This window comes from Heptranchias perlo, chromosome 9 (assembly GCF_035084215.1).
Source record: "Heptranchias perlo isolate sHepPer1 chromosome 9, sHepPer1.hap1, whole genome shotgun sequence".
Lineage (NCBI taxonomy): Eukaryota > Metazoa > Chordata > Chondrichthyes > Hexanchiformes > Hexanchidae > Heptranchias > Heptranchias perlo.
In genome coordinates, this window is record NC_090333.1 from 61545453 (window position 1) to 61573388 (window position 27936).

The window sequence follows — 27936 nt, forward strand, 5'->3', positions numbered from 1 at the left end:
ACTTACCGAAGACTAGTATGTTTATGAAATCTACATTATGGATGCCAATTATTCGATGATCATTTTCCTTGAAGTTGATCAAAGATGGTGAATTGAATTTTTAAGAGAAATGGGGGGTTAAATTGGTTAACCCCCGAACCCGGGCATCGCGCTGCGCGATTAGCCTGCGCCCGGTGGTTCTGATGCAGGCAGCACAAGATATTCGTGCTGCTTCCTCACTTACCTGATTGTAGCGCAGCAATCAGGCCTGTCTGTGATGCTCTCACCAGCTTCGCACTTCTCACCAGCAGGGGTCCCAAATATCGCGTGATTTGCTCGCATCTCTTAAAGGCAGCCTGCACCTCTTATTTGCAAAGAAATAAAGATACGGGTCCGCACTGAGTCTGAACGGAGATCAGACATTGTACACGTGAAACATAGATGCCTGTCCTGTCCCTATGCTTACAAACTGTTGAGTTATGTTAAAACATTGAATAAAGGTTGCGCACTACTAAATCCCACATCCTCCAATCTGCATGCCAGACCTCACCAATCTGCCGATCTGAGTTTGTACCAGGCCTGTGAGAGAGCGGCACCAAGGTTCTCTGATGATGCACTGGAGGCCTTAGTTCAAGAGGTGGACAGAAGGAGAGGCATCCTATATCCACAGGGAGGCAAATGGCCCTCCAGACATATGCTCAAGAAGAAGTGGGAGGCAACAGGAGACGAAGTCAATGCCAGGTGCATAGCACCACAAACATGGATGAATGCAGGAAGAAGTTCAATGCTTTGACACGAGTGGTCAAGTTTAGTGAGGTCAACTGTCAAGTGGCATCTCCTACCAACTACACCACTAGCCGCATCCACTGCTCCACACACTACACCACACTCATCCACATACCAACAAACTCTTCCCATCAGTACGCAACTCTTCCAATCAGATGCTTCCTCTCACCCTCACACATTACCACTGTTGCAAGCTGCACACCCACAAGTTACAGGTCACACACACTGGCAACTATTCAACCACAACAGGCACATCACCCAGACACCCTGCAGGACACTACCGACACACATATTGCTTTCTTGCAGAAGAATGTGGAACATAACAGGAGGCAGCAAGTGGCAGTGGCATTTAGCCCCTTAAGCCTGTTCCGCCATTCAATGGTTGATCTGTGACCTAACTCCATATCCCTTAATACCCTCGGTTCACTGAAATCTATCAATCTCATATTTAAATTTCACAATTGAGTTAGCGTCAGCTGCCATTTGCAAAAGAGCATTTCAAACTTCTCCCACCCTTTGCATGTAAAAGCATTTCCTAACTTAACTCCTGTACATCCTGGCTCTAAATGTTAAGCTATATCCCCACGTTCTAGTATTCAAGTTGAGGAGACCTCCAAAAACAATTACAAATGCATCAGCAGCCAAAGCAATAATCCAGCCACTCACCTGTAAATCCTGCATGGTCCCTTTAAATAGCAGTCGTGGGGGGGTCCGCCAGGCCTTCTAAGACATGTTCAGATGGTCGTGGTTAAGACAGTGCATTGGCTGGAGCATTGAGTGCTAAAATGGTATCTATCCCTTTAAAACAGCGTTGCACACTGATCTAATGCATATTCTCCTTATTTTACATGCTGCCGACGTTCGTTATCTGCGTCTGCACGTACCCCTTTACCAAAATGGCGTCTGCGCACGTCATGCTAGAAGTGTGTGCGCGCATTCCAGACTCCATTTTGGGACCTCAGGTGGCCGCGTAGCGCCTGAAAAACGGGCGCTACACAGCCGAATTTCTAGCCCATAGCTTTATGGAGCTGCGATATAACTCTGAACCATCTCATTGTGCGGTCACCGTGCAACACTTTCAGTGCTGTTCAAGAAAGATCTCTCTTTATCTCTCAAAGGGAAAGCTCTATAATCTATGCCACCTGTCACTCAGCATTCCCCGACTCCCAATGCAGCTGCCACTTATTGCAGGTCTGCTCTTCGGAATGCATGAACTACACAGGCAAGAACGAGTATTTCTCGATGCTCAAAACAACCCACTCATATCCTGGGGAAGCTCTGCTGATTCCCACAGATGGGCATCTTGCACTTTTCCCAGCAGGCAGGCTCTTTAACATTTCACCACAATACCTGCTCTGTGTCCTGCTGCAGTTGGTTTGTACTTGTACCTTGACTGAGGAAGTTGATCACTTTCATGCAGACATATTCGTCCTCAGTGACCGCCAGCTGACGGAACTTCCTGAAGAGGTAGATTAGTTGCTCTGCTACTTCCACGGTCTCATCTGTACACCTATAAAATGAACAGTGCCTTTAGTTTAGTTTTTACAGTCACGCTGTGCTATAGAGTCTCCTGCAGTGTTTTAACATTTGGTCTAATATTTATCACATCACACTCAAATACCTGAGACGAAGGCTTCAAGTTGTAAGTAGTTAAATTAATTAGACTAGCAATTTTATAATAGTTAAGTGGGCTACAACAGTGTCAACTCAATTAGTTTATTAGTGACTGAACCTTATTGTCCCAAACCATGGATATATATTTTGTGGTGGGAGTGAATGTACCTTCTAAAGAAGCAGGAGCAAAAAAAGCTGATTTAGTTCTTGATGTACAGTAGTCTGTCCCCTATAATTATACATCTGGTAATTAGATATCCTGTTTAAGAATGTTTCTGTTTTAAAAAACAATACATTTACCATGAATACCAACTCTTTTTTTGCAATCTTTACTTTTGCGTCCTAATTGCCCTCAATTTTATCAGTTTTAAAGATAACAATCCATTCACAGTTCAGCACTTTCTCACATTTCCCTTGGTGCCATTTTGTGGGTTCTCTTCTCTCCCCTCCTGTGCCATGCAGTCCCGAGTTCAGAGGATTGGTAACTGAGCTGTTCTCATGCCTCTGCCTATGTGTCTCTTGAACTTGGAGACTAGTCAGGCTACGTAACTTGCCCTCTGATTTTCCCTTCCCTGTATCAGCAGTATGCATCACCTTCATTAGCTTGCAGTTCAATGTGTTTAGAACAGTATGTGGATGCACATTATTCACTGATATGTGCATACTGCAGTCTGTAACAGCACACCTATCTTCAGACAATGATTTTAAGCCTGACCAGCACTTTTCTAACTGGCCTAGTTTTTATAAGAATTGCATTTAAGCAGTCTTTCGGGTCATAGAATCATAGAAAATTTACAGCACAGAAGGAGGCCATTCGGCCCATCGTGTCCACGCCGGCTGAGGAACGAGCCACCCAGCTGAATCCCACTTTCCCGCATTTGGTCCGTAGCCCTCCAGGTGACGACTCTTCAGGTGCACATCCAGGTATTTTTGAAATGTGTTTAGGGTTTCTGCCTCTTCCACCCTCTCAGGCAGTGAGTTCCAGACCCCCACCACCCTCTGGGTGAAAAAAAAATTCCTAATTTCTGCCCTAATCCTTCTACCAATCACTTTAAATCTATGCCCCCTGGTTATTGACCCCTCCGCTAAGGGAAATAGGTCCTTCCTATCCACTCTATCTAGGCCCCTCATAATTTTGTACACCTCAATCAAATCCCCCCTCAGCCTCCTCTGTTCCAAGGAAAACAACCCCAGCCTATCCACTCTGTCATCATAGCTAAAATTCTGATAATGGATGAGACGTTAAACCGAGGTCCTGTCTGCCCTCTCAGCTGGATGTAAAAGATCCCATGACGTTATTTCGAAGAAGAGCAGGTGAGTTCTCCCCGGTGTCCTGGCCAATATCTATCCCTCAACCAACATCACTAAAATAGATTGCCTGCCAAGTTTCCTACATTACAATGGTGACTACGCTTCAAAAGTACGTAATTGGCTGTAAAGCGCTTTGGGACATCCTGAGGTTGTGAAAAGTGCTATATAAATGCAAGTCTTCCTTTCTTTTCTTCTACTTTGAACCCATCTAAGTGTATACAGATTAAGAAACACCTATGTTGATCACAATATACAAGGTTTATTTTTGCACATTTTACTTCAAGTAAAATTCCAACCTTAGATTTCACTGCAGTACAATATGGGATTTTTTTTTTAGTTCTAAGGTGAATTTCTATGGGATGAATTTTCCATATTTGCTAATTTAACTAAGAAAGTAGATGTATTAAAAAGTGATAGAAAACAGACCTATGAATAGAATTCTCAGAATTTCTTATCTGTGGTGAGCCCATGCTGCTTTTAAATTGATATATAACGTGTTAATAGATGTTTAGCGACAACCTACAAGATAGAAACACTAACCATGACGGATATAAAAATTCCTGTCTTCAGTATTTCAACTCACATCTACTTCTTTACAATAATTGGGAAGGAGAGGAATTTCATGCTCTGCATTCCTTTTTGACCAGTTTGGCTCCTTTATTATTGTAATTGGGCATTCAGGAAATTAGCTGGTTGGTAAGAAATAAACCAGGCTCAGGTTAATTACAATTTGTGCATCGCAAAGACAATGATTTGAGAAGGTCAATGAAAATTAAGTCTCTAAACTCTGTAAATTACAGCCAGTGGTGTTACCATACTCCTGTCTCTGTCAGGTCGTTAACAGGTCAATGCCTCCACTATGACTGAGTGAGAATGCTTTATCCATTCATACAATAACATTGCCAACAACATTTTCTGGCTTCCTTTCTCTTTTGACAGATTTGCCAAATTGTTCTTTTCAATAATCTTCTGTCAATATTCTGCAAAAGTGGTTTACCAAATGAGGGCTGGTGATTTGGGGGAATGGGACTCTTTTCCACTTAATCCAGTCGAGTTGGGAAGTTGGGAATACCAAATTTCCAAAGCGTCACATGTTTTTATTATTTGTTCAATGGGGGCTCAATATAGCTGATTGCATATTCACAAGGTGTGTGTTGATTAGATTTACAATGGTGAAGCGCCCCTGATAAAGATGGCCCACGGCTACATTTGAAACTACGGTACCTAGTTTTATTAAGGTAAAGTAGAAAGGAACGTGCCAGTATCAAACATGCCTGGTGGGTATCACATGAAGCAACTGCAAAGCTTGGTTTCCACAGTGTGCTTCCAACAGCACTGCCTAGAGCCAGTCTCATTTCTGGGAATGTGAGAGTGGTTCCTGAGTGTTGTTCTGGACATGGTCTCACATACACAGAACTGGACTGGGTGTGCCACAACTCAATTTACTTCTGGTCTTTAAAGTATGAATGACAGGTCACTGTGACAAAAATGAACCATTTTTGTCGATAAGAACAGAAGAAAGAACATAAGAACATAAGAAATAGGAGCAGGAGTAGGCCATAAGGCCCCTCGAGCCTGCTCCGCCATTCAATCAGATCATGGCTGATCTTCAATCTCAACTCCACTTTCCTGCCCAATCCCCATATCCCTTGATTCCCCTAGGGTGCAAAATAAGAATATAAGACGACAATGTATAGTTGCCAACCAAAGGTTTTTTCTGCAAACGATCACCTTTTCTGGGCTCCCTTTGCAGGCAGGCTGGGGTGTCTGTGCTCGGCCACATTCCACCCAATCACCAACTTCTGAAAATACTGCGACATGTATCTCAATGACCCTGTGCATACCTATAATAAGAGATTATTTTGCTCCTTACTTAAGATGTATTTACATGAATCAGCAAACAGTTTCTGTAACAATCCCATTGCTAGTAATGCCATTCGCTGAGAACCCTCTGTTTGATGCTGAGTCTACCTTTTACTTCCACCCAATCAGGATGAGGCAAGAAGCAGGCATAGACCAGACTGACAGCCATTTCAACCAATCAAGAGTGAGGCCTACAGCCAAGGTGACCAAACCAACCAAACAAAATTGCTCAGAGCTGGGCTTCATACCAATAAAGTATACTGATGATGGTTACAAACAATGTAAGTTTGATTGGCTTTAAATTAAAAGGTTAAGACCAAAAGGTTAAGACCAAGATTGTATTTTTATTAAATATTTATATTTTTATATAAAGTGTTCACTGTTGCGCACTGAATCCATTAGGAGACTTCTCCCTGTAGTTTAATGGCTCTGAGATGCCTGGCACTTCTCCAAATGCTGCCTTGAGCGTCACACAAAGGCTCCAGTAGCAAAATATTGGCAAACGTCTCCATTCCGCCCCAGACGTTGTCTTCATTCCTGACAGTAATTATCGTAACACCACTTTTAAAACAAAATATTTAATTTTTCTACAGAACAAGAAAATAGAAAAGGAATGGAAAAAGCCATTCTACTATTGAGCCTGCTTTTTCCAACATATCAATAGCAAAAACGTAATTGGCCGTATGTTGCTGGAAAAATAACGGCGTGTTAATGACGCACACCGTTATTAATGCACAAATCAGCCAGCAAGTTGAGGGGATTAAAAGATACGTCGTGCGTTGCGAATCTCCAGAATTTGCCGGTTGATTTACGTCGCTCCACCATTTGCTTCGCACAAACGGCATCTCGCCCTTAGCCTCCGCGTTATTTTTAAGAACTTGCTGGATTTGCACATTAATTGCCCATTGAACTTGCCACAGAAAGTTAAGTCTGGTAATTAAGAGCGGAAGTACCATTTTAATAACGTGATAATTGTTAATTTAATGCCAATCAACCTCTCTGGCCCAGAAAGGGAACAATTGAAACTGTAGAGTCTCATTCCTTCAGGTAGTGAATTGTTCCTAGTGATTTAAAAAATTTAACATTTAAAATGTTATAACTTTTTTTCTAACTTTTCCTTTCTGTCTTTTTTCTTCTCTCTCTCTTAATCCAATCTTTCTTTCCCTCTCTTTATTTCTCTTTCTGTACCAGAATTGACTCTAATTCACCCGATTTCCTTCTCCGTCACTCCTCTTTCTTTTTCAATCCTTAAATCTAATTTGTTATGGAGATAGACTGTTGGTCCCTCCGTTCACTAAGATCCCAGATATCCCGTTACCCTCACCACACCATTATCAGCTCATATTTCCAGCAAGTTATGGTGCAAAAATTTTCTAGTTGAAGGATGCAGGAGAAAGTCTAACTGACCGTGTACACCATGAGATGCTCCATTCCAGCAAGATCCGGCTCAACATGTCTCTCAGAAATATCCCAAAGAGTTTCACAAATTACTTTGAAGTGCAGCGCATGTTGGCATAGTTGCAAATTGTCTGTTTTTTGAGCTCCATGTTTGCACTCTTTGTGTGGGGACCACTCTCAGCGCCTCTAGCCAAGCTGTTCCAGTACAGCTACAACACTGGCATCTACCCGACAATGTGGAAAATTGCCCACGTATGTCCTGTCCACAAAAAGCAGGACAAATCCAATCCGGCCAAATTACCACCCCATCAGTCTACTCTCTATCATCAGCAAAGTGATGGAACATGTTGTCGACAGTGCTATCAAGCGGCACTTATTCACCAATAACCTGCTCACCGATGCTCAGTTTGGGTTCCGCCAGGACCACTCGGCTCCAGACATCATTACAGCCTTGGTCCAAACATGGACCAAAGAGCTGAATTCCAGAGGTGAGGTGAGAGTGACTGCCCTTGACATCAAGGCAGCATTTGACCGAGTGTGGCACCAAGGAGCCCTAGTAAAATTGAAGTCAATGGGAATCAGGGGGAAAACGCACAATTGGCTGGAGTCATACCTAGCACAAAGGAAGATGGTAGTGGTTGTTGGAGGCCAATTATCTCAGCCCCAGGACACTGCTATAGGAGTTCCTCAGGGCAGTATCCTGGGCTCAACCATCTTCAGCTGCTTCATCAATGACCTTCCCTCCATCATAAGGTCAGAAATGGGGATGTTCGCTGATGATTACACAGTGTTCAGTTCCGTTCACGACCCCTCAGATAATGAAACAGTCCGTGCCCACATGCAGCAAGACCTGGACAACATCCAGGCTTGGGCTCATAAGTGGCAAGTAACATTCGCGCCAGACAAGTGCCAGGCAATGACCACCTCCAACAAGAGAGAGTCTAACCACCTCCCCTTGACATTCAACGGCATCACCATAACTGAATCCCCCACCATCAACATCCTGGGGGGGTCACCATTGACCAGAAACTTAACTGGACCAGCCATATAAATACTGTGGCTACAAGAGCAGGTCAGAGGCTTGGTATTCTGTGGAGAGTGACTCACCTCCTGACTCCCCAAAGCCTTTCCACCATCTACATGGCACAAGTCAGGAGTGTGATGGAATACTCTCCACTTGCCTGGATGAGTGCAGCTCCAACAACAATCAAGAAGCTTGATACCATCCAGGACAAAGCAGCCTGCTTGATTGGCACCCCATCCACCGCCCTAAACATTCACTCCCTTCACCACCGACGCACAGTGGCTGCAGTGTGTACCATCCACAGGATGCACTGCGGCAACTCGCCAAGGCTTCTTCGACAGCACCTCCCAAACCCGCGACCTCTACCACCTAGAAGGACAGGGGCAGCAGGTACATGGGAACACCACCACCTGCACATTCCCCTCCAAGTCACACACCATCCCAACTTGGAAATATATCGCCGTTCCTTCATCGTCGCTGGGTCAAAATCGTGGATCTCCTTTCCTAACAGCACTGTGGGAGAACATTCACCACACGGACTGCAGCGGTTCAAGAAGGCGGCTCACCACCACTTTCTCAAAGGCAATTAGGGATGGACAATAAATGCTGGCCTCGCCAGCGACGCCCACATCCCATGAACGAATAAAAAAAATCCACCTGCTTTATCAGTCGTGCCATGATCACCAATTTCCTGAAACACCAAACTCACAACACGCAGACTTGCTGTGTGTCTGGTGACACTATTCTGCAAGAGTGCATGTTTTCCAGAGTGCCATGGCGCCATTACCATGGCTGCAGCTCAACCCTGGCAGGAAGCACACAGGTGGAGAGATTTGCAGAGAGAGTGCAGGCTTAGGTAAAGCACGGCCTCAAGGGGGTGGTGGGGGGAGGGGAGGGAAAGTACAACACTCACAGCAAAATTGCTCCATATTTAATATTTACATAAATTTTTAATTTCTGCCTGGAATGAATAAATATTTAGAGGATAAATTTCCACGTGGCGAGTTACGTCACTGTTCTGCCATTGAAAAGAGATTTGTACCCCTCAGTGGCCTGGGGAGGTATTTATATGAGAGTTTTCTGGGCCAGCTCATTTGTATACCCACTGAAGTAGTCATTGGCATAAATCCTGTGTAAAATGGATGTAGTTAGCTGAAGTGCAGAGAAACTGCAGTGCAGCCTTTAAACCACAGTATAGCCTGCACATTTCTGCACCAGATTGGGGGACAACCAGGTAAGCGAGGAACTTTGCTTCTCTCTCTCACTTTGCTCACTGATAACTTCACTGCATGTCTTATCAGTCTTTTTCTGGTACTTTTTAAGAATTACATCTACAACAGGACCATCTGTACAGAGAAGGCAAGCAGGGCAAGGCCCCAAAACAGAGAAGGACCCAATACTTTTCCAATGCAGATTTCCAAGGCCTCCCAGTGGAGTTAGAAGGAAGGAGGAACAGGGTGTGGGTGCAACCAGGCCACCCAGCAATATCATTCGTGCCACCTGGAGGCAACTTCCTCACCCTTAGGACTGTGTCATAAAGAGTTCCCTCAGTGCTGTAAAAAGTTCAATGAGCTCACCAGGGCAGGTGAGGTTACATTTCTCAATACTCACCCTGAACACCAGCACACTCTTCAACCTCTTAAAGGGAACACCTACCCAACTAACTCTTCACAATGCACTCTGATTAAGGGCAATTTTAACTTTGTATCTTCCACTATGGCTATCCAGCTTCCCTAAACAGCAATTAGTTACATGCAGAACCATAAAACTCCTTTGTCCACTTTAACAGCCTCATATCCCGATATTTCTTACTTCAGCTCTCCCATGCCACTTGGTGCACACTCCTCAGCTGCTAGCCTTACCCTCTTTTATTCTATCTTCTTGCAGGACAAATTGGCGCAATCTCCCAACAGAGGCTGGCCACCGGATGGGATAACTGTACTTTTAAACTCCTCAGCCCCTTCAAGGAGATGGCCAAAGGTCTAGTGGTAAGGCACTCTGTTCTTGCCATGAGAGATGGTGAGGATGGCAGCATCTTGCCGGTGCCAGGTTAGTGATCTAAGCATATATACGGTTGCCCTGGCATCCCTGTGAAGCATCGTACAGCCCTAACCCTTTACCCCCTTATTCTGCCTCCTTAATCCCAAGGTGGTAATCCTCACCCATTCTTAGTTTCTACCCTCCTTTCCTGCAGAGCGGGGATTGGCGGAGGGGGGGTGGAGCGAGAGAAGGAGGAAGATGATAATGATTATGATGATGCAGAGAAGCAGCCAGGACGCATGACGACGACAAAGTTGATGAGGCGGATGAGGGCCAGGCCACCCATACATTCCAGCAGATTCATCTTGCCCATGTTTCTCTGCCCCAGCTCCTTCCATCTCACTACATGCAGCACTTGCTTCCTCACATGCAGGCACCAGTTCAGTTACTTTCACCCAGCGGCAATTAGATAGTGGTAGTGAGTACATGAGACAGCGTGATCCATCGAGCATGAGGATGCAGAGGAGTGGGAGTGGGTGAGGCTGAGGCTGAGGAGAAGGTTGCCAATGGCTTTGGAGTCACAGCACACAGAACTCATGGATACTCAGCTGAAAAGAAGTACGTTTGGGGAACATCACACCTACATGCAAGCTCTGAGGTCAGCCTCCGAGGATATGCAGCAGCGGAGAGGTGTGATTCTCATGTCTGGAGCTGTCCTTCATGGCAGTGTTATAAGAAGCTTTGTAATCATTGCAGGCATCAATGGAACAAGTGATGGCTGCATTAGAATCTGCAGCAGATTCCCAGATAAGGAGCCTCCAGGTACCAGTCGGTGTCTCCACCTCCACGGAAGCACAGGTTGCAGCTCTGGTAGCAACAGAGTAGAGAAATGGAGCACAGCTTGAATCATGGCTTCCACACCATGATGGCCGTCTCAGGACATTCAGGATCTGATAGTTGCCTTTAAACCAGCCATCCCACTGATCAGTGAGGTCATAGATCCGGGGCTCAGGGAAATTGCGACAACTAAAAAGAAAGAAAGTCCTTGATCTATACAGCACCTTTCACGGCCTCAGGGCGTCCCAATGCGTTTTACAGCCAATGAAGTATTTTTGAAGTGTAGTTGCTGTTGTAATGTAGGCAACGCGGCAGACAGTTTGCGCACAGCACAATCCCACAAACAGCAGTGAGATAATGACCAGATAATCTGTTTTAGTGATATTGGTTGAGGGATAAATATTGCCCAGGACACAGGGGAGAACTCCCCTGCTCTTCTTCGAAATAATACCATGGGATCTTTTACGTCCACCTGAGAGGGCAGACATTTAACATCTCATCTGAAAGACAGCGCCTGCGACATTGCAGCGCTCCCTCAGGACTGCACTGGGCTGTTAGCCTAGATTTTTTATGCTCAAGTCGCTCAAGTGGGACTTGAACCACAACCTTCTGACTCAGGGACAAGAGTGCTACCATTCAGAGTGATGAGATGTGCTTTGAAGCCTCTTAAAGCAGTCACCAAGGAGTCCTTTGACTGCTGGTCATCAAGGGCCTTCTCGCCAGCAATGTCAAAGCCCAGCCCTTTTTAAATGGCGAAGTTGTGCGGAACACGGGAGACTGTAGCTATTTATGACACAAGTTCTGGAGCATACCGTAGAGCTCCTCCTGACAATCCAGGCTGCAAAAGTTTGTCTTTGAGACCCCAATGGTCCTCCAGATGACCAATCTTATAGAATCATAAAAGCGTCTGCGGCTGTTCAGGCCACTCTTACTGGGGTCATGAGCTAATAGCAGCAAGGGGTAGGCTTTGTCACCCAGAAGCCATCCTTTGATGTAATCTTCTTACCCGAAGAGGTCAGGAAGGGATGAATGTCACAGAACGAGTCTTCCTGGCACACAAGGGGCAAGTTTGAGAGCAAAACACATTATCAGTGAAAAAGATGAATCAAATTATAACTCACTTTTAATATATCCTTGTTATTTATTATATTTTCAGTATTAGATGTCTAAAAACCAAACAATCCAGTTGATTCCTGCGGTGTTCCCTGTGGGAGCCTGGAAGGTCCCCTTGGCATAAAAGCGGAGGGCACTGGTGACTTTCAATACCATCCTATTGAATGGCAGATAGTCGATTGTCTCTGCAGGACTTCACGATTCAGGTGGCACCTTGATGACCCTGAACCTCCATTTGCAGAGACTGAAGTCAATGGCAATGAAAATTGGGAGAGATGTATAATGGGGCACTGATCCGATATTTCCCTTTTACACAAGATCTGACCTGGAGTAAAATATTCCCTTTTTGATTTCAGGTGTGGAGTGCTCACAAGTTCATCAATAATGACCTTAACAATTGACCATATATTCCTCCTTTTTTCCAAACAGCAGACGGCTTTAACAAGTAAATATTGGCTTTATTCTTCCCTTATCTCAATGTTCAATCCATTTTTGGTGGGATAGGAATTCTCTGGGTAGTGCTGACCATGATCGGAAAGTCTTGCAGTGTTCGTTACCAACATCCCACCACTGTTTACTCACCTATACTTGTTCACTAAAATGAAGACATGAAAACAGGCCCAAAATGATATCATATGCCTAGCAATAAAATAATGTTTTTTTAAAATTCTGTTGTATCGAACACCACACAAGAAACAGAAAGTGCACTTTTCAATTCAATTCATGCACTAATCTCAATTTTGAAAGGTGATTATTTTTCTGGAGTTTTTATCTTTAAAATTTAGCCCACACAGTACTTTTGAGTATGTCTAAATTTACTTTTGTTTCTTAGCAACATTATGCTGGTCCCCCTGAGTGGCTCTGTATTTTATGAGATCTATGTAATAATCAGGGGCTGGGGGAGGGGACGATGACTAATGCACTCTAACAGCAAGTTAGACATGTGGAAAGAAGAGTCCTCTGAATGATACTTATTCCAATAAGCTGAACAATTCCAACATTCTCTGTAAGTGCTTTTAGACACAGCTGCAAATAATGTCAAAGACATTAGTACACAATATCGAATAGTGCAACCTGCACAGCAACCCAAACACGCAGCCACATACACTGAAAGGCGAAAGCCACTTATAAATAACAAGAGGCTAAATTACTTTGACATCAAATTCTAAGGAGGTGCAGTTGCACAATAAGACTGAGTTTTCATCCTCTCTTTTGAATCCTTCGCAAAACAGTAACACAATATCTTGCCACATGTAGTATTGTCAACTGCTGCACATTCAAGCTAGAAACACGAGAGGGACAAATAACAGAGGAGTGCAATGTTATTTTTGATGGAGCATGTGTTTCTCTTGTAAGTGTGTCTGGAGGAGAAGAGAACTGGCTCATATTTCTTACCGTCACTGCTGGAGTGTACTCCCTATTTAAACCCATAGCACCAAAGCTACTGTGAAAATGTAATCAACCAGCTCTCCTTAACGGCACACTCCTTCCTAAATATTTTCTTTGCATTTGTGACATTGCTATGTAATCGTAGAATCTTACGGCACAGAAGGAGGCCATTCAGCCCATCATGCCAGTGCCATCTCCCTGAAAGGGCTATCCACTTAGACCCATTCCCCTGCCCTTCACCATAATCCTTTAATTTTTTCTTTTTCAAATATTTATGCATTTCCCTTTTAAAAAGCAATGATGGATTCTGCTTCCATTACTATTTCAGGCATGGCATTCTACATCCTAACAACTCTCTGCATAAAAAAGTTCTCCTAACCTCTCCTTTGGTTCTCTTGGCGATGATTTTAAGTTTCTGCCCTCTAGATTCCTACAATACAACAGTGACTACACTATAAAAAAGTACTTTATTAGCTGTAAAGCATTTTGAGACATCCTGAGGTCATGAAAAGCACTATATAAATGCAAGTTCTTTCTTTGTTACTACCTCATTGACCAATGGAAACCTTTCAGAATTTTGAACACCTCTATTTGATCTCCTCTTAACCTTCTTTGTCCCAGTGAAAAGAGACCCAGTGTCTTTATTCTCTCCTCGTAGCTAAGGATTCACATCCCTGGGATCATGTAAGTGAATCTATTCTGCACCCTCTCCGTATCCTTGATATCCTTCCTAAAGTAAGGTGCCAAAACTGGGCTAAGACTCTGAAGGTGCTTCTTGCTGTAATCAGGACATGTATAGTCATATCAAAATATGCACCAGTCTAATCCTAAAGCAAAGAAAAATGTAATGCTTTATTTATATTGTCAATTGGGGTGTAACAGGTAGTCTCGCAATCTGCATGGATCTGGAATAGTTCCAGGGACATTCTGGTTCTACAGGAACTGAATTCAGCAACAGATCAATGGTATATCCCTACATGTACCTACAAAATCGCATATCTCCTACAATGGGCTTTGGTTTGCCGATAATCCTGTGCTTATAATTCTCCTTGGAAACCGGATTCCAAATGACAGTATAATCAGTGTAAGATTAGACAAAAAAGTACCCTTTTTGTAGAACATTTAACACGAATCCAATTCAGTGGAAATTTAAAACCTATTCTAAATCACAATACACTTTTGCGGATCAGATTTGAATTTAAAGATGAATGGATGTACTGAAAGCAAAGAGGTCAAGCTGTAGATCTCAAGCAGTGAGAATGTGTGGTGCATACTTGTGTGTATGTGTGTGTGTGTGTGTGTGTGTATATATATTGCTGCATGCAACTCTAGATTTATACCAGCTGAGGCTGCCTTCCCCTTGTAATCAATCTCACCATTCCTAACAAAAGGACAAATCACTGCTTAGTCATAGGGTATTTTTAAAATAGTGCTCTTTGTTGGCAGAACAACTAATGGCAGAGAGATAGCTCCGTTTGTATTTAGACAGGATGATAAAAGGCATTGGCCAGGATGGAGTTTGGGGAATAAAGCAAATTGTGTAGAATCATAGTGTTTGGACTGCAGGTCAGGATTAGATTTTAGGTGGCTTATTTGTAAATTGCTAACTCTATTCCAAAGAATTCAGCTGCAAGTAAATAGCAGTGTGAGCAACCCTGCACTTGTCAGACATCAGTGTTTCATGCAGACAGTCAGTGTTTGGGGTCCGGTCAATGTGTCAGTGTTTTCCAACACAAATCAATGCCATGGGGCCTCTCTCTCTCTCCCTTCTCCCAACCCCCCCCGACAGTTACACTTCTTCTGAGTCGGGTGCTGGTGGCTAATGCATCAGACAGGAGGGCCACCTCCTCCTCTTCGTGCTGCTTCCAGTGCTAACAGCACGGTTTCGTTGCCTTTGTCGACTGGAGGTGAGAACTTTCAGTGTCAAGTTGAACTGACAAGGAAGAGGGCCAGGATGAAGTGGGAGGGTTGGCTCTGTGGGGGGTTGGACAGGATGCAGTTTCTCTGTGAACTGGATCCAGAAGGGGTCGAATCCCTTTATGAACTTGGCCTGGTAGGGGTGGGGAAGGAGAGGGGAGTTGGGTATGGGGGATTGACCATTCAGACACCCTTTTGGCAAAGTGATGTTCTAGCCGGCCTCCCACCTCCCACCCTCCATAAACTCGAGCTCTGCTGCCCGTATCCTAACTCGCACCAAGTCCCGTTCACCCATCACCCCTAAGTTCACTGACCTACAGTAGCTCCCGGCACAGCAATGCCTCGATTTTAAAATTCTCATCCCCATGTTCAAATCCCTTCATGGCCTCACCCCTCCCTATCTCTGTAACCTCCTCCAGCCCTACGAGCCTCCGAGATCTCTGCAGTCCTCCAATTCTGGCCTCTTGCGCAGCTCCGATTTTAATCACTCCACCACTGGGGCCGTGCCTTCAGCTGCCTAGGCCCAAAGCTCTTGAATTCCCTCCCTAAACCTCTCTGCCTCTCTCCCTCTCTTTCCTCCTTTAAGTCACTCATTAAAACCTACCTCTTTGACCAAGTCCTAATATCTCCTTATGTGACTCGGTGTCAAATTTTGTCTGATTACGCTCCTGCGAAGTGCCTCGGGACGTTTTTACTACATTAAAGACGCTATATAAATGCAAGTTATTGTTGCTGTTGTTGGTGTGTTAAGAATCTGAATGTCGCCTTAGTTGGGAACTTCCTCGGAGCTGCTCCCGCTCCACCACCGCACTTTCGGCAAAAGTGGGACGGAAACCCTATTTCCGGAGTTCCCGCCGCCCTTCCGGTGAGGTTACAGCGGCGAAGGGGGAGCAGCTCCGAGGAAATTCCCGGCCTTTGTTTTTCTCTTTATCCTAGATTAAAAATCTATCAATTGTTAAGTATGAAAGTACTTCAGGTTGACCAGAATGCATCATTTTAACGTAAAAAGTTCAACATTTTTCTAGGGGACCATGCCCCTCACCTTCCTTAGAAATGGACCGTTAATGTTTCAATTCCCTCTTCAGACTTCCATGTACTTATGTTTTTTTTTCCTCCAACACAAGTGAAGGGATGTTGGTTATTCCCACTGCTTCAGTTACAAAGCCTGTGTAACTACTTGTAATCCCTTGTCAGGGCCATATTTGACCTGCCAATTTTTTTTTTGAAGCTCCTGATCAATTTTTGCTGCATTTCTTTGCATGTTTTACTTAGAATGTACAGCACAGAAACAGGCCATTCGGCCCAAGAGGTCCATGCCGGTGTTTATGCTCCACACTTGCCTCCTCCCTCCCTATTTCATCTAACCCTATCAGCATATTCTTCTATTCCTTTCTCCCTCATGTGTTTGTCTAGCTTCCCCTTAAATGCATCTATGATAATCGCCTCAACTACTTCTTGTGGTAGCGAGTTCCACATTCTCTCTCTGGTAAAGAAGTTTCTCCTGAATTCCCTATTGGATTTATTAGTGACTATCTTATATTTATGACCCCGAGTTCTGGTCTCCCCCGCAAGTGGAAACATCTTCTCTACATCTACCCTATCAAACCCTTTCATAATCTTAAAGACCTCTATCAGGTCACCCCTCAGTCTTTTTTCCAGAGAAAAGAGCCCCAGCCTGTTCAGCCTTTCCTGATAGGTTTAACCTCCACAAAAGCAAATAACTAATCAATCACCATTTTACAGCTGAATGAAATACACTACATTGAAACAACAACAACAACACCAATTTAAAAAACACCTTTAACATAAAAATGGCCCAAGGCACTTCAAAGAACAAGGATATGGGAAATGGATGCCCATTGGAGGGGTTGACGTCAGTTTTGAGAAGGTTTTTAAAGGAAGAAAGAGAGGGAGAGAGCTGGAGGGGTTTAGGAAGGGGAATTCCAGAGGGTTCCATTACAGGAGCAGCTTCACCACAAGAACCGTAGTGGTTCAAGGAAAAGGCTCACCACCACCTTCTTAGGGCAACTAAGGATGGGCAATAAATGTTGACCCACACCCTGAGAACAAATCAAAGAAAAGCACAGCTGAAGGCTCTGCCACCAATGGTTTGGTGAATGGAAGAGTGATGCACAAAAAGCAAGACTCAGAGGAACAGAATGTTCAAGGTGAGATCGGGCTGGAGGAAGTTACAGAGATAGGATCATGGTGGGATTTGAAAGTGAGAATGGGGATTTTAAATTTGAGGACAACGTAGGTCAGAAAAGATGGGGGTGATAGGCAAGTTGGATCTAGTGTGGAACAGGACACATGCAGCAGATATATATGGGAACCTCTTTATCATTCTCCATCTTGCCACACTGTTTGAAAGGTGACATTGATCTAAGATTGATACTGCAAGTGACCTCATATGAATATCTTTTAATTATTTTGGTACTAGATTTATTCAATCACAGTTTTCGGGTTTTTCCTATGCTCCAAAGTGAGATGCATTGGTTAACTGGGATCTTGGTTAAAATTTAGATCCACTTCACTACCTCTAGATCCATAGTTGCCATTTGTCCACTTTCTGTGTGGACAGCAGTGATTCCAAGCACCATTTGGGACCTCAGCTGGGATAGGGCAACTTTGAGATCGCACGCACACCGCCTGGGTGACTGAGAGTTGTGTGTGAAGGATGCCTTAGATTCTTTTACATAGGTGGACTAAGGATGAGGGGAAGTAGGTAACTAAGACTAAAAATGCAACAATGGAGGAACTTCAGCAGAGAGCTCCAGAGGAGGACAATGACATCTTTGCAGTCCCAATAGAAGCTCAGTTGAAGCACAGTATGAGGATAGCTATAGTTTCTTTGATAGTTGTGTAGTGTTATTAGGCATTGAAATGGGCCAAGTCACTAGTAATAAATTAATAAATAAATGATATCCAATTGAACTGGTAAGGTCCTAGTTAATAGGTGTTTGTAAAGTTATGATAAGCATTTACCAAAATCTAAAAGCTGTGCTGCGTTTTCCTTTTGAATTTCTGCATTCTATTCTGAACGTGCGTGCCACAAAAATTACCATTCTATCCTTGTTGCCTATTTAATGATCTACTCTATCTCAGCCTAAAATCGCAAGGGATGGCAGTTGTGTTTCTTCAAAGAGGATATCCGGATGCCCAGCATATCGATTGATGCAAGGGGGAAAGTTACAGGTTTATGAGTACTGTTATAATGAGATTGTGTAAAAGTTTCAGTCTTACTGATAGTTCTGGGACAACAGTGCAGATTGCCTTTCAATGCTTAGGGAATTTTATTCTCGAACGACGATTATTTTGCTATTTTTTCCATTTGTTATTTAAAGGTAAATCGATGTTAGTTCCTATATTTTGATTGAAAAATAGCTAAAAATACAAAAGTATACAAGATCGAAGTGTGGAGCGTATTACGATTCATACTATCAACCCAAAAATAATGTATTCTGGAATGACATATGTATTTATTCTGGAAAGGCGTAAATATAAAATAAATATTTTTTGCCTTCAAATGCTGAATCACAGTACACTTCAAAACGTTGGAAAGAGCATCAAAAGATTGTCTAAATCAGATTTTCCTGGGGGAGGTATGGCCCCCAGACTCCCCAGGAAATAAATTTTGCAGCTTCATCAAAAGCTTCTAAATTCACCACTGCAAACATTGTGTACTTCAGTACCCTCCCCCCGCCCCACCCAATGGAATACAGCTGCTGGACTATTGAGTGTATCTGTTGCTTAAGTCATGCTCAGTTCATGTCCCACCTCCAGGCAAAAAAGCTGACAGCTCAAAAAACAAGATTCTGCATCAGAACTGGAAACTGGGAGATCAGCAAGGCACCAAATGAAAGTGAACAGAATCAAAGTGCGGAGGATGTGAATAACAAGTCGGAGTCATGAAGCAGGAAAGGTGACTCCTGTTACAGAAGGGGAAATAACAGGAAGGAGTCTTCTCTCGAGTCACACTGATTTTCCAGGCGGTCCTAACCAAATAAGGCAGTAAAGGTGCTGTGGGGTCACATGTCACATTTTCTGTCATTACTGTCACAGTGGATGCCAGCAACAGATTTCACTCCCCTCGCCCCGCCAGGTTCCCCAGCACAGGTAGAAACCCTGCTGAGAACCTGCCGAAAATATTTAAATCAGGCCAACCCTAGGAAAGTCGCTGGGGATGAGTGGCACGACCGTTTCTGGGTAGGCGGAATTTCCTCCAAGCCACCAAACAGGTGAATCTAGGCCAGTGAGTTGCATGCCCAGCAAGCAGGTTTTTTGAAAAGCTGGAAAGGGATGAAAACTAATGGAATGATAAGACGATCAAAAGACATTCAAAGAATAAAAAGTTGTGAAACAAACAAGTGAGGCGGTGAGAAGGCAAGAGAAAGATGCGCACAAAATCTGCTCCAATAGAGGGTGTTTTATGATTACAAAATCTTACCTGTGGACAGTGTCCCTTGAAAGACTGTACTCCTCCACGATTCCGCAGAGAGCCCCCAGGGCCTGCCAGTCTCTGGATGTGAAAGCTCGGAGTAGAACCAGTTCATGCCATGAAGCTGCCAGCAGGCAGGTATACTCTTTGATCAAGACTTCCTTGAAAAAGGGAAGCTTTTTAATCCACATTATCTGCCAAAAAAGTATTTCGTCTGCAAGTTGGCAAAGAAGTGCCATGAGATTAGATGGAGTCACATCACACCTAAAGAGCAAAACACATAACACATGTATTAATGAATTATTAATAAGGCCACATACTTTAAAACTGTATTGTTAGACCCAGCAGTAATTGTAAATATAAAATGTTCAAGCTGCTCTCCAATCCTTGTATATATTGCTCCTCTTTCAGAACAGAACTGAGGCTGATACAGGATAAGTAACTCATGTGTTAATTGTTTCCAAGTCCTGATTTTGTTTCCTACATAATGAATAATGAAATAATCACCCTTGCTGCGTGCATATCTGATTAAATTGTCCTTTATGACCTTTTGCATTTGTTGTTTGAAGTTAGTTCATGGTTAGCCCTTTCAAATACTTTATTACAGTAGTAAGAAAATCCTTCTTATTCAGCAACCAATTCAATTTGCCATTTTATCATTAATAAACTCCATAACATTGGATTGCTTGTTATACAGTAGTTCAGCTAATGAGTGTCATGCAAAGAACACAATTCAAAATAAATCTGGGACTGAGAACAAAAATTTATACAACTGCCAAATTAAATACATGTATTTTCTACTGCCCACCTTTTAGACTTGCTAAAAAGATTTCAATGTGAAATATCACTATTTACTAACTTTCCGTTCCTATTTGCAGCCTCTTTTTAGCTCTCAGCATGTCCATTGCTCCATTGAATTGTCAATCAAAGCCCACTCCCCTCCCCATGGCTTGTGCAGCACTTCTGTTCCACCTGGTCAGCCAGCCTCAGGTTGGAAACTTGGTGAATGGGGAATCACAGGCATGACCCAACATCCACTGACTTCTTTCTGTACCCTGCCTAGTGACACATGAGACAGTCCATTTCCTCCACTATATTTACATCCAGCAGATCATAGATAAGGTCGATAGTCAAAATCTTTTCCCAAAGGTAGGGGAGTCTATAATGAGGGGGCATAGATTTAAGGTGAGAGGGGAGAGATACAAAAGGGTCCGGAGGGGCAATTTTTTCACTCAAAGGGTGGTGAATGTCTGGAACGAGCTGCCAGAGGCAGTAGTAGAGGCGGTACAATTTTGTCTTTTAAAAAGCATTTGGACAGTTACATGGGTAAGATGGGTATAGAGGGATATGGGCCAAGTGCAGGAAATTGGGTCTAGCTTAGTGGTATAAACTGGGCGACATGGACATGTTGGGCCGAAGGGCCTGTTTCCATGTTGTAACTTCTATGGTTCTATGGTCCGGACTGTTTCTGTAACCAAGGCCCCTTTTTATGTGGATGGGTCATTAGCCTGACCGGGGGTGTGATGGTGGCGGGGGTGAGGGGGGGACTGGCTACATGCGATGAAGGGGTCAGCACTCCACTCCCATCGGATGCGAGTACCCCATTGGATGTAAAGCCAGTATTCAGAGGCCGGAGCTCTGGTCTCCTGCTCGCCAGGGCTACAATGGGGTTGGGGTGGTGGGGGGAGAGAGGCCACTCCACTCCCATCAGATGCGAGTACCCCACTGGAAAATAACCCAGTATTCAGAGGCCGGAACTCTCCTCTCTGCTTGCTGGGGCTGTCTGCATTAGGGCTCGAACTCATAACATTCTAATTCAGAGGTGTGAATGCTACCGCTGAGCCAAGGCTCACTGCACCGACTGTGAGCAAATCAAAAGTACTGCACCATCAGGTAATTCTATATGTAATTTGTAGATATCATAAAGTACTGTAAGATCAGTATTAGTGACGGATCATTTATAATTGTATACATTCTCACAATACACCAAATACTTGATATTGTTGCTAGTCTTTTATATGCTGGCTGCAATATTAGTACCTGCTTTGTATTAGGACTGGAATTTTAAGTTGCTTTGTCTCCTCCGCCTGTAACAGCTGCTGTAGTAAGGACTGGGGATGCAGATTGAAGCTATGGGTTTCAGTCCAGGATAGTAGACTGTGTGCAGAGTAAGCAAAGCAGGGAGGAAGATACTGAATTACAGCAGGGCCCTCGGAGATGAGGCAGGAATCCGTGAGTGCAGTGTACCCATTCAATCCTATTGATCTGGGAAAAAGAAAGTCATAAAATGTTAAGTACTTTATGTAATGAAGCAGACAAATCTTCACTCCATTATTTATAAGAAATGTTCTTCTTGAAAATAAAATGAAGTCAAAAAATTCAAGAACTTAACTCATTGGCTAGTCTGCAAACAGGCTTCAAGAAAGGAAGAAATAAATAACTTGTATTTATGTAACGCCTTTCATAACCTCAGGACATCTTCAGGACTCTTTAGAAGTGTAGGCACTGTTGTAATGTGGGGAAATGCGGCAGCCAATTTTCACACAACAAGGTCCCCCAAACTGCATTGAGATTATGGAACAGATAATCTGTTTTTAATAATGTTGATTGAAAGATGAATATTGGCCAGGACATCGGGAAAACTGCCCTGCTCTTCTTCGAAATAGTGCCATGGGATCTTTTACGTTTACCTGAGATGGTAGGTGGTTTAACGTCTTGTCCAGAAGACCTACCTCAAACAATTCAGCACTCCCTCAGTACTGCACTGAAGTGTCAGCCAAGATTACATGCTGAAGGCCTAGAATGGGCTGTGCCTGATGCTGTGTTTACAATGTAACTATCAGTCTGGGATACATGTGTTATACTCCTGTTACACACATCCACCAAAATCCCCTCTTAATAGTTAAAAGTGTGGGTGAAATCACGTACACACATAAACAAACAAATTAACTCCAGGTCACTTTAAAAGGGACTCTGCCAAGTACTTTTTAAATTCAGTTTGACATTGCACTGAAGTTACAGTCCATGCAGGTTGGACTCATACTATGTGACACTCTCTGGAAGAAGCAATCTCACACTGCTTTTCCCTCGAGCTAGTTCAGACTCTAGGGAAATTTGTTTGATTACACATCTGTGAAGCGCCTTGGGACATTTTACCATGTTAAAGGCGCTATATAAATGCAAGATGGCGTTCATCCTATGAAGTGAAACCACTTTGCAGTGATACTAAGTAATGCAAAATGGGACAGAAGCTGTTTTTGTTGGATTTCCACCCCAAAGTCAAACGCCTTAAATTCCCTCATGCTTTCCGGCCCTTTCCACAATCTGCCATTGAGCCCTGGGTGAGCTTATTTACATATATTATAATGAGGGCTAGTGGGGTTGCAGCTCCGAGTCTCCTGCTTTTACACTAGCAATGCCCTTGGGGCACATTAGGAGAATTATAAGGTGCAGTTGATGCCACAGATCAGCTGAGACAGGCAGATGTGAGGAGTTTGAGAGTCTGAAGAGCATGGAGAGATTCAATATCAATTTTTGCAGTTGGAAATTTTTCGCAGCAATTCTTTTCACGTTCTGTCTGCACAAAACTGGACTTGATTCTGAGAGTGTGAAACCACTGGAAGATTTTGACTGCTTCACCCACAATGAGGGATCCTCAGAAGCAGGTATGGCATTCCCTGCAGGCATATCCTTCTTGTATGCCATTAGCATGGAAGAGAAGGAGAAGGAAGAGGAGGGACAGCATAAGATGGAGCAAAAGAGAATCAGGCAGATAGTATTCCCACGCTATAGACGATACAGGTCGCCATACTGTAAGGTTCCAAGTGAATGTCTCACCTTGAGCAGAGTGCATTGTGAAAGGTTAGTTGATCCTCTTAAAGGATTCCCAGGGTTCCTGAGGGAAAGAGAGCGGCCGGTGTGTTACCTTGCCTGCCCTGGTCAGGCCATTGAACTTTTTGTGGCTCCGGTCTGCAGTCCTGGTGGCGAGAGTGCTGTTTTTGGAGAGTTACCTGCCATGGACACCAGGACCCTGTCTCTCCTCTGCTCTATTTCATCCAGTAGGATTTGCAGGTTGGACTCAGTGAAATTGTGACATCAGCCTCTGTGTCATGCTCTGCTGCCTTTGTTGCCTGCCTCTGTCAGCTTCTCCCCTGTTAGACCTTCTTGTAAAGTGGCACAAAAACAGTTGAGAGACACCCAGTCCAGCTATCTGACAGCCAATTTACTGAGCCAGGCCCTGTTCCTTACTAACCTGCTGCTCCCTCAGTCTGCTGCTGCAATCTTCAGCCAGGATTGGCTTTTTAAAGGCTGTACTCTAATTTTAGTGCATCCCAGCATGTTAATCCCATATTACATGGGATTTTATGCCAAAATCAATGGATATATAAATGTGCTAACTCATGAAGTTATGGTGTTAATACCTCTCCAGACCATCATGCAATTCATTTTCCATTGGCGTAAGAGTGGTACAACTCACCCTGTGGAATGTCAGGGTCATAATACCATAAGGCATTAGCAGTATCTCAATGTATAGGTGGTCTGTGACCACAGGTTCAGAATCATGCACTCAATGCACGTTTCCTTGGCAGCTCTCATGTTCATTCATTGTGCTAACCAAGGACAAGTGCATGGGAGAAGTAAAATGCAGCCCATGCATCCACCATATTAATAGTGGAATATACCTTTAGCATCCTCAAGCGGCAATTTGACTGCTTCGGCGGATAGCGGGAATACGACAGTGTAGCCTAGTCAAGGCCTCCACAACTTTGTCCTGCAAAGGAGCCAAATGAAGCGACAGCCAAAAGAAGATAAACAGCAAGAGGCTGAAGCAGAAGACAAGACCCATCACAGGAGGAGAACTGCCTGCTGAATGTGCTACTGAGCCTGGTGCAGTCATCAGCAGGATCTAATTGCCTAAACCTTTCATCAATAGTCTTTTCCCGCATAACAATCCTCTCTACATGTGCCCAAACCACAGGCCAAATCAAACTTTCCTTCTATTGGGCCCAGCTGGACTTCAGCATCCATGAATGCAATCTCCATTCTCCCCAACAACCTAAATCAGCCGCACACCAAAAGAATTCTAGTATCTGTCAATGCAGCTTTTATTAACCTGATGTGGAGATGCCGGTGATGGACTGGGGTTGACAATTGTAAACAATTTTACAACACCAAGTTATAGTCCAGCAATTTTATTTTAAATTCACAAGCTTTTGGAGGCTTCCTCCTTCCTCAGGTGAACGATGTGGAAAGGATCTCGAGGATTTCATTTCCACATCGTTCACCTGAGGAAGGAGGAAGCCTCCGAAAGCTTGTGAATTTAAAATAAAATTGCTGGACTATAACTTGGTGTTGTAAAATTGTTTACAATTTATTAACCTGGACAGTGAATGGTGTTGTTTATTCAGTGATTCAGTGTGTTTTATCCCAGTGCTTCTCATAGGAACATAGGAACAGGAGTAGGCCATTCAGTCCCTTGAGTCTGCTCCACCATTCAATTAGATTATGGCTGATCTGTATCTCAACTTCATTTGTCTGTCTTAGCCCCATATCTCTTGATATCCGTACTTAAGAAAACACTATCAATCTCAGTCTTGAAAGTTCCAATTGACCCAGAATCCACAGCCTTTTAGGGGAGAGAATTCCAGATTTCAACTACCCTTTGTGTTAAAAAGTGCTTCCTGATTTCCCTCCTAAATGGCTTAGCTCTAACTTTAAGAATATGTCCCCTCATTAGCCCCAGAAGGATAGCCCTAGAGTAAAAAATAGTAAGGGATTAGATGGGGTCAGACCAAGAGAGAGTACAAGAAGGTCTAAGACGGGTTTGCGGTGCATGTGTGTAAACGGACAAAGCGTGGGAAACAAGGTTGGTGAGCTGCAGGCACAAATAGCCACATGCGAATACGATGTTGTGGCGATTATGGAGACCTGGCTCAAAAAAGGGCAGGATTGGGTACTAAATATTCCTGGATATAAGGTGTTCAGGAAAGATAGGGAAGGAAAGATAAGAGGGAGGGGGGTGACAGTATTGATTAAGGAGAATATTGCAGTGCTGGAGAGAATGCCCTTGAGGGGGTCAAGGACAGAATCTATTTGGTTAGAGTTAAGGAACAATAGAGGTGCCATTACACTACTGGGTGTATTCTATAGGCCACCAGCTAATGGGAAGGATATAGAGGAGCAAATTTGCAGGGAAATTACAGAGAGATGCAAAAGCTATAGAGTAGTGATAACTGGGGACTTCAACTATCCTAAAATAGACTGGGATAGTAATAATATAAGGGGCAAAGAGGGGGAGGAATTTTTGAAATGTGTTCACGATAACTTTCTTGATCAGTACGTTTCCGGCACAACGAGGAAGGAGGCATTGCTGGATTTGGTTCTAGGGAATGAGGTGAGCCAAGTGGAACAAGTGTCAGTGGGAGAACATTTAAGGAGCAGTGATCATAGTATCATAAGGTTTAGAATAGCGACGGAAAAGGACTCTGTCCACTCTAAAGTAAAAATACTCAATTGGAGGAGGGCCAATTTCAGTGGGATGAGAACAGATCTGGCCTGGGTAAATTGGAATCAAAGATTGGCAGGCAAAACTGTAATTAAACAATGGGCAGCCTTTAAAGAGGAGATGGTTCGGGTACAGACAAGGTACATTCCAATGAGGGAGAAAGATAGAGCAACTAAAGCCAGAGCTCCCTGGATGACAAACGAGATAGAAATTAAGATGAAGCGGAAAAAAGTGGCATATGACAGATGTCAGGTTGATAACACAAGTGAGAACCAGGCAGAATATAAAAAGTTCAGAGGGGAAGTGAAAAAGGAAATAAGAGGGGCAAAGAGAGAGTATGAGAATAGATTGGCAGCCAAAGTAAAAGGGAATCCAAAAGTCTTCTACAGACATGTTAACAGTAAACGGGTAGTAAGAGGAGGGGTGGGGCTGATTAGGGACCTTGAAGGAGATCTGCTCATGAAGGCAGTGGGCATGACTGAGGTATTAAATAAGTACTTTGCATCGGTCTTTACCAAGGTATATGATGCTGCCAGAGTCTCAGTAAAGGAAGATATAGTTAAGATACTGGATGGGCTAAAAATTGAGAAAGAAGAGGTACTAGAAAGGCTAGCTGTACTTAAAATAGATAAGTCACCTGGTCTGGATGGGATGCACCCCAGGATGCTGAGGGAAGTAAGGGGGGAAACTGCAGAGGTACTGGCCATAATCTTCCAGATATCCTTAGATAAGGGAGTGGTGCCAGAGGACTGGAGAACTGCAAATGTTACACCCTTGTTAAAAAAAGGGTGTAAGGGTAAACCCAGCAGCTATAGGCCAGTCAGTTTAACCTCGGAGGTGGGGAAACTTTTGGAAATGATAATCCGGGACAGAATTAACAGTCACTTGGTTGAGTGTGGATTGATTAGGGAAAGCCTGCACAGATTTGTTAAAGGCAAATTGTGTTTAACCAACTTGATAGAGTTTTTTGATGAGGTAACAGAGAGGGTAGATGAGGGCAATGCAGTTGATGTGGTGTATATGGATTTTCAAAAAGCGTTTGATAAAGTGCCACATGGTAGGCTTGCTATTAAGATTGCGGCCAATGGAATAAAGGGGACAATAGCAACATGGATACAGAATTGGCTAAATGACAGGAAACGGAGGACTGGAAAGAGGTATACAGTGGTGTTCCCCAGAGGTCGGTGCTGGGACCACTTCTTTTCTTGATATATATTAATGACTTGGACTTGGGAATACAGGGCACAATTTCAAAATTTGCGGATGACACAAAACTTGGAAGGGTAGTGAACAGTGAGAAAGATAGATAGAGGGTATAGATAGGCTGATGGCATGGGCGGACACGTGACAGGTGAAGTTTAACGCAGAAAAATGCGAGGTGATGCATTTCGGTAGGAAAAATGAGGAGAGGCAATATAAACTAGAGGGCACAATTCTAAAAGGGGTACAGGAACAGAGAGATCTGGGGGTATATGTGCACAAATCGTTGAAGGTGACAGGGCAGGTTGAGACAGCCGTTAAAAAAGTATACGGGGTCCTGGGCTTTACAAATAGAGGCATAGAGTACAAAAGCAAGGAAGTCATGATGAACCTTTATAAAACACTAGTTTGGCCACAACTGGAGTATTGTGTCCAGTTCTGGACACTGCACTTTAGGAAGGATGTGAAGGCCTTAGAGAGGGTGCAGAAGAGATTTACTAAAATGATTCCAGGGATGAGGGATTTAAATTACGTAGACAGACTGGAAAGGCTGGGGTTGTTCTCCTTGGAACAGAGAAGGTT

General features: G+C 43.7%; 1 protein-coding gene across 1 annotated transcript in view; it reads right to left on the minus strand.

Moving 5' to 3' along the window:
• The window catches only part of LOC137324916 (nuclear receptor subfamily 6 group A member 1-like), a 159737-nt gene that overhangs the window by 33563 nt on the left and 98238 nt on the right, over window positions 1–27936 (minus strand). Inside the window, exons 6-8 of the mRNA XM_067989608.1 lie at window positions 21690–21914; window positions 19659–19913; window positions 2154–2275 (exon numbers count right to left, since the gene is read on the minus strand). Of these exons, the coding sequence (XP_067845709.1) occupies window positions 2154–2275; window positions 19659–19913; window positions 21690–21914 (602 nt within the window). The remainder of the gene's footprint in view (window positions 1–2153; window positions 2276–19658; window positions 19914–21689; window positions 21915–27936) is intronic.